The following is a 7,949-nucleotide window of genomic DNA, read 5'->3' as shown; positions in this document are numbered from 1 at the left end:
ACATTTTTCCATTCATCCTTCCTTCAATTATATGAAGTTTGCCAGTGCCGTATGCTGAAAAACAGCCCCACACCATGATGTTCCACCTCCAAACTTCACTGTTGGTCTGGTGTTTTTGGGGTGATGTGCAGTGCCATTTGACCTCCAAACATGGTGTGTATTATGGCCTCCAAAGAGTTCCATGTTGGTCTCATCTGACCAGACTATATTCTCCCAGTATTTCACAGGCTTGTCTAAATGTTGAGCAGCAAACTTTAAACGAGCTTCAACATGCTTTTTCTTTTTTTAACATAAAATAACATTTTGAAAAGGATCCAATGAATGTGATTGTTTCAGTTTAAGACAGAACATTCATATTATCTTTACATATAGTAGAAGATGTGTTTTAATGTAAAACATATTTTAATTTATGCTTTGTGGTGAAATCAAAGATTAAAGTTTTCCACATTGAAGTCAGTAACTTACTACCTAACAAAACCACAGATATTAATTAGCTCAATGCTCAGAATGATGTAAATAATATCAGGACTAATATTAATATGAGGCCTAATGTTGGATTCATTACATTACATTACATTACATTACAGTCATTTAGCAGACGCTTTTATCCAAAGCGACTTACAGGAAGTGTATTCAACATAGGTATTCAAGAGAACTACTAGTCACCAGAAGTCATAAGTGCATCTCCTTTCTTAAACAAGCATCTAAGAGCAGAAACCAGAGCAAAAGTACAGAAACAAACTAATATGAATACAATAAGTGCTCAGAGGAAGGCTCAGGGTAGTACTTAGATGTATTAGTTAAAGTGTTTGCTTCAGGGTGGTTGGTAATTTGATTGAACATAAATCTATTCATAAATTTGCAACATGTGAGCACAAAACTAAAATAATGAAGGTCTTAAAACTAGAGTTTAACACAAACTAGAGTTTGACAGAAATAAAACATTGTGATAAAGCGATCACGATGTTTTCTTTCTGTGCATTTCTGAAAACTTTATTGCAGATTTTGCTTCTACGTTTATTGACCATAAAATGACATGTTGTCATTATTAGTTTCATTGTATTGATTGATTGGTTTGCAGAGTTGACATGAACATTGATCCTTCTCGTTCCTCCAGGTTGAAGGAAACTTCTATGTGAACGACGCTCTGGAGAAGCTGATCTTTGAGGAGCTCCGTAACGCCTGTCGAGGAGGAGGTCAGCTTCACCTCTTTATTATTATTATTATTATTATTATTATTATTCATCTTCTGAAGGATTATCTTATCTTTAACCCTCTGACGTCACCTCAGGACTCTGACATCATTTATTGTTTTTGACCTTCAGGTTTTGGCGGCTTCCTTCCCGCCATGAAACAGATCGGGAACGTGGCGGCGCTGCCGGGGATCGTACACGTGAGTCACATGACCGCATGCTGTTTATAATGAGATTGGTTGGTCAGAAGCTGATCTGACTCAGATGTCCTCACTGTGTCGTCATCAGAGGTCCATCGGGCTCCCAGACGTTCACTCCGGATACGGATTTGCGATCGGAAACATGGCGGCCTTCGACATGAGCAACCCGGACGCCGTCGTGTCTCCAGGTACCAGAAACTAATAACTGTTTGTTATTCTAATACGAACATGTTTACAAGTTATTGAAATAAAGAAAAGTTTAGCTGATTACATTATAGCTTATACATTCATTGCATTTATTTTATTAATTAAATTGTTACACAAAGAGTCAAAATCAATTCATAATAAATAAGATTCCAAATCTAAAGATAATGCTATCAGCAAATATAACAATAAATGTCCCTCTTTATTAATTAGTATCAATAACATATATAAACAACAACAAACCCTTTTATTAATAAGACGAATACATTTAAAAATATATATCTTTTTAATTAATTGAAATATATTCTGATGTCGTACAAAAAATAAAATACACCGGTTAGAAAATAAACAGTTTTTTCGATCGTGTTTTAATGGGTCTAAAACTTTATGTTCTGGGGAAGTTTTGATGTTTTTAAAGTCTAAATATCCTTGATGTCGTCCTGGTCCCTGAAGGCGGCGTTGGCTTTGACATTAACTGCGGCGTCCGTCTGCTGAGGACGAACCTGGACGAAGGAGACGTCCAGCCGGTGAAGGAGCAGCTCGCCCAGGCGCTGTTCGACCACATCCCAGTGGGCGTCGGCTCCAAGGGGGTCATCCCCATGGGGGCCAAGTAAGGAGGGAGCCTCAGGGACCGGGTCCAGATGAGACAGACCTTCGTCTACCTGTCTACCTGTGTACCTTTCCCCCCTGTTTACCTGTGTCACATATATTTCTGTGCTACCTGTCTTTCTGTCTACCTGTGTTACCCGTCTACCTGTTTTCCTGTTTACCTGTCTACCTGTGTCACCTGTGTCCCACAGGGACCTGGAGGAGGCCCTGGAGATGGGGGTGGACTGGTCCCTGAGGGAGGGCTACGCCTGGGCCGAGGACAAGGAGCACTGTGAGGAGTACGGCCGGATGCTGCAGGCCGACCCCAACAAAGTGTCCTCCAAGGCCAAGAAGAGAGGCCTCCCTCAGGTATCCCAGCAGCCCCGGCGCCCACGTCTTTATGTACACCTGTTAATCACCTGTGGATACAAACTGTTCACCTGTTGTGTTGAAGCTCGGGACTCTGGGAGCAGGAAACCACTACGCCGAGATCCAGGTGGTGGACGAGATCTACAACGACTACGCCGCCAAGAAGATGGGCATCGACCACAAAGGTCAGGTGTGTGTGATGATCCACAGCGGCAGCAGAGGGCTCGGACACCAGGTGGCCACAGGTAAGAAGATCACTCATAACATTAATAAAGTTCATAAAGATCATTGAGATCATTTTTGCATTTATTTGTTCTCTTGTGCAAATTTTAATCTCAAGGATTAATTACTAAAAATATAAATGTGTCAGTAAAGTTGTGTTGAACGATTTTTTAGATCCTATAAAGTAATAATTTAATAAATACAATCATCAGAATCAGAAATACTTCATTTATATATTTAATACTTTCTTTTGGCTCGTGGCAACAGTTTTATTCACGGTCTGAGCTTTTATTTTAATTTGTGTGACTAAATAATCTTCTGTACGCAGACGATCAACTATTGTTTATTGGTGTCTTAAGTGTTAACGTGTACATGAAGCAATAATCAGAATAAAAAATACTTGATCCTCTTGATAAATTGGGTTTGTTACAGTCGTTCCTATTCTAGAATGGAAAAGAAAATATAAATATGTGCATTATATTACAATATATAACAACAATGTAATAATGATAAGGTTGAATATATGTGTGTGTTAAAATACAACAATAGTATAATAAAGTTTAAATTGGCAGTAATGATGCAGAGTATTCAACATCTAAAGGTCACATGTATCCAGACGTTGTCAAAATAAATAAATAAACAGTAAATGTTGTTGACAGACGCTCTGGTTGCCATGGAGAAGGCGATGAAGAGAGATAAGATCACGGTGAACGACCGTCAGCTGGCCTGCGCTCGCATCACGTCTCAGGAAGGACAGGACTACCTGAAGGGGATGGCCGCCGCAGGAAACTACGCCTGGGTCAACCGCTCCTCCATGACCTTCCTCACCCGACAGGTGAGCACACCTGGAGACTAGAAACACCGGGAGACTAGAAACACCCACCCGGAGACTAGAAACACCCGGAGACTAGAAACACCCGGAGACTAGAAACACCCGGAGACTAGAAACACCGGAGACTAGAAACACCCGGAGACTAGAAACACCGGAGACTAGAAACACCCGGAGACTAGAAACACCCGGAGACTAGAAACACCTGGAGACTAGAAACACCTGGAGAGACTAGAAACACCCGGAGACTACCCGAAACACCCGGAGACTAGAAACACCGGAGACTAGAAACACCGGAGACTAGAAACACCGGGAGACTAGAAACACCGGGAGACTAGAAACACCCGGAGACTAGAAACACCCGGAGACTAGAAACACCCGGAGACACCGGGAGACTAGAAACACCGGGAGACTAGAAACACCCGGAGACTAGAAACACCCGGAGACTAGAAACACCCGGAGACTAGAAACACCCGGAGACTAGAAACACCTAGAGACTAGAAACACCGGGAGACTAGAAACACCGGGAGACTAGAAACACCTGTAGACTAGAAACACCGGGAGACTAGAAACACCGGGAGAAACACCCCGGAGACTAGAAACACCCGGAGACTAGAAACACCTGGAGACTAGAAACACCGGGAGACTAGAAACACCCGGAGACTAGAAACACCCGGAGACTAGAAACACCGGGAGACTAGAAACACCCGGAGACTAGAAACACCCGGAGACTAGAAACACCCGGAGACTAGAAACACCGGGAGACTAGAAACACCTGGAGACTAGAAACACCGGAGACACCTTGAGACATCTGGAGACGTCTGTCTTCAAACCAATACTGGGTCTGACTTTTAGGAAAGTTGCTAAAATAGAACTATTATACCACAATAATATACTACTATAATAGTTCTATCAGACCACTTAAAAGTAATTTATACCAGTAGTATTAAACTACTATAATATTACTATTATACCACTATAATATTCCTACTATAACAGTACTATTAAACTACTAAAATGTTACTGTTATACCACTATAGTAGAACTAATATACAGGCTGATGAAATCATTTTATGCAGCTGATTTAAAAAGGCTTTTATAATAATTGAGAACAGGTTAATTATAATCTATAAAGTGGTTTAATGTTAAAGTTATGGTGCTGTTAGATTGCTGCTGCACTGACACACAGGTCTATGTGGGGGAGCAAAGAGTGAAAATGTTTTTGTTTTTTTAAAGGCTAAAGGCCAACAAAAAGGGATTAAAGCAGAATATTTCATTGGATAAAAACTTTTTGTGACTTTTGGAAATGATTACATTAATACATTTTGAAAAAGTTCTTGTTCTAAATCAACTTTTGATGCTATGAATGAAGCTTTGAACGATCTGGTGCTATCAGTCTGCAGAACGTTGTCTCGGTGCCGTTCTTGTTTCCAGGCCTTCGCTAAAGTGTTTGTGACGACGCCCGACGACCTCGACATGCACGTCATCTACGACGTCTCTCACAACATCGCCAAAGTGGAGGAGCACATGGTGGACGGGAGGCAGAAGACTCTGCTGATCCACCGCAAAGGATCCACCCGAGCGTTCCCCCCCCACCACCCGCTCATCCCCGTGGACTACCAGGTAACCCACCGTCGCCTGGCGAGGCTTTGAAGCCGCTGACGGACGTTGGGTTTAATGGCGTCCTGTTGGTTCTTCAGCTCACAGGTCAGCCGGTGTTGATCGGAGGGACGATGGGAACCTGCAGCTACGTCCTCACCGGGACGGAACAAGGCATGACGGAGACGTTCGGCACCACCTGTCACGGAGCGGTACGAGTCTTTAGAAGGGTTTAAAACAAACGTCCTCACATTACATTAACATCCTTTTCAGCCTTAAGGGATCTACTTTACAAAAGAGATGTTTTAAGGCCCGAGTGATCCATTCTATGCTACTAGAACGCTGAGGATCGTTACTTAATCATGATATAAATAAGTATTTAAGTCCCGCCCCTTTCCTGTTGACCACCATGGGACTTTAGATCAGAAATCAAACACAGCGTAGAAGACTAGAGAACTATTTTACTGAGTGGTTCCTCTTTGTTGTCGTGCAAAATGTCTTTAAAAATCGACAAACGTGTAATTCGGGGCACAAGGTGATATTTGTCTTGCTGTTGACTAAAGTTCATCTTCTTTCTGAAATAATGTCCCATGGTTCACAGGAAGGACCTCACCTCTATAGATAAAACACTTTTCTACTTTTAATCACATTACTGACTCTTTAAATGCTCAAAATATTGAGGATTTTAATCTTATTCCGAAAAGAAAATATTCTTACTAATATGTTTACATGGCTGATGGAAAAGAAATGTTCCTTTCACCATATGATCATAATATGATTGATAATTATTAAAGGGATAGTTCTTCTCCATAGTCAGTGTTTTACGACAGTAGTAATGAACTGCAGTGGATGTATTTCAGACACTAAAATATCAGTTTAATTCTACTTTATATTTAGAATGTTTTCACCTCTTTACCTTTCCGACGGGGAATTGAAGATCTCTTTCAAAGACACCAGACTCGATTCACAGAAACAGTCATTGAACAGAACACAGAGTTGCTGGTCTGCTGCTGCCTCCATCGGTTACTTTCTTTGGTCCCTTTTTTAATATATAAATATTTCCTGACTTCCTCGTCTGGTTTCAGGGTCGTGCTCTGTCTCGGGCGAAGTCCCGCAGGAACCTGGACTTCCAGGACGTCCTGGACAAACTGGCCGACCAGGGCATCGCCATCCGAGTGGCTTCACCCAAACTGGTGATGGAGGAGGTGAGGACAGTCTCTTCTTTTACTTTCACCACAAATACTTATTTAAATATTTCATACCTTGTTTGGCTCGTGGCAACAGTTTTATTAAAGGTCCAACGATACAGGAACAGATTTTTTATATTTTGAGTTCTTATTTTATATTGTGTGACTCATTTAAAAGTAAAAAATCTTCTGTATGCAGACGATCAACTATTGTTTAATGATGTCCGCTGAAGTGTTAATGTGTATATAACGTCATCATTTTTTAATAAGTATAAATAACGCTTTGTTAGTTGCTTCTATTCTAGAATAGAAATGTATATAAACATAGAGAAATTTTAATAAAATAAAAATATTTGCAATATTTTACAATGTAAATAATGAATGTGTCAAAATACAAGAATAGTATTAAAAAATAAGAATATTGGTTTAAATGGACGTCTTGTGTGTTTTTGTAAATCTTTTTGACTTTCACTACAAATACTTTGTATGGCTTCATGGAAACAGTTTTATTTAAGGTCCGATGTTACAGGAACAAATTTGAGGTTTTTATTTTAATATCATTAAACTTATTTTAAAAAGTGAATAATCATCTGTATGCAGACGATCAATGATTGTTTATTGGTGTCGTCTGACGGGTTTCTTTTTGTTTTCAGGCTCCTGAATCATACAAAAACGTGACGGACGTTGTCAACACGTGTCACGATGCTGGAATCAGTAAGAAGGCGATCAAACTGCGACCGATCGCTGTGATTAAAGGCTGAAGCGGCTCGACGGCTAAAGACTATTTACACTAAACGGGAATGATGTCATAACGCAACAGACTTCTGTGCTGGAAAAGCAGAAGATAGTCGCTTTTTTGTTGTTTGTTTTGCAACAGAATTTATGTTGAAGTGGAAATGAGATTGAAAATTTCATTATTTTGTGTTCTTGTCAAATCTGTGATCCAAGTAAAGACGATCACGTTTCTTCAGAATTTTCTCCATTAATTCACCTTTAAAGTGTCTCGGTTACAGAAAATCTGCTTTAATTCACTAATTAATTCCAGGTAGTTTTTTTTAAATCACTTTTAAACTACCGTCAGTGAAACTGGAATTAAAAGAGGAATCGTCGACTTAATCTCCTCTTTGTTTGAGAGTTATTGATGTGATTATTTCTGATTGATCAGCTGAACAGGGAGTGTTATTGACGGTGGCTTAACCGCAAATTAAAAAAATATGAATTAATGAAAGTAGCCGTTTGTTTCTTTTTTCTAAAAGAAATACTGTTTTTATTTTCAAATTCATTGATAATCTCTTCTACTTTTCTGTTTATTTTAATGGCTGTTAATCTGTCAATTAACATTATACTAATAATTTTTCTTACATTCATATATATTTAGTTGGATGTCTGATTAGAAAACTGAATTTTAGTTCCTAATCACCAATTAGAGGTTGAACACCTGGCAGTACAGATGTTGTATCATTAATAAAACACTTATTACATGTTAAAAATGGAGCGTTATTAGACAGAGGTATTTAACATTAAAAATATGAACGAGCAATAAGGACTCCAGTTTGTT

General features: G+C 39.6%; 1 protein-coding gene across 1 annotated transcript in view; it reads left to right on the top strand.

Annotated features, from left to right (window-relative positions):
- The window catches only part of rtcb (RNA 2',3'-cyclic phosphate and 5'-OH ligase), a 9,288-nt gene extending 1,385 nt beyond the window's left edge, over positions 1–7,903 (top strand). The window contains exons 2-12 of the mRNA XM_054625107.1: positions 1,118–1,196; positions 1,326–1,393; positions 1,482–1,581; positions 2,051–2,207; positions 2,398–2,554; positions 2,640–2,799; positions 3,436–3,611; positions 5,040–5,228; positions 5,306–5,416; positions 6,290–6,409; positions 7,045–7,903. Coding sequence (XP_054481082.1) covers positions 1,118–1,196; positions 1,326–1,393; positions 1,482–1,581; positions 2,051–2,207; positions 2,398–2,554; positions 2,640–2,799; positions 3,436–3,611; positions 5,040–5,228; positions 5,306–5,416; positions 6,290–6,409; positions 7,045–7,152 — 1,425 coding nt within the window. The 3' untranslated portion in view covers positions 7,153–7,903. The remainder of the gene's footprint in view (positions 1–1,117; positions 1,197–1,325; positions 1,394–1,481; positions 1,582–2,050; positions 2,208–2,397; positions 2,555–2,639; positions 2,800–3,435; positions 3,612–5,039; positions 5,229–5,305; positions 5,417–6,289; positions 6,410–7,044) is intronic.
- The last annotated feature ends 46 nt before the right edge of the window (positions 7,904–7,949 follow it).

This window comes from Anoplopoma fimbria, chromosome 23 (genome assembly GCF_027596085.1).
Source record: "Anoplopoma fimbria isolate UVic2021 breed Golden Eagle Sablefish chromosome 23, Afim_UVic_2022, whole genome shotgun sequence".
NCBI lineage: Eukaryota > Metazoa > Chordata > Actinopteri > Perciformes > Anoplopomatidae > Anoplopoma > Anoplopoma fimbria.
This window is presented reverse-complemented; position numbering and strand designations above follow the sequence as displayed.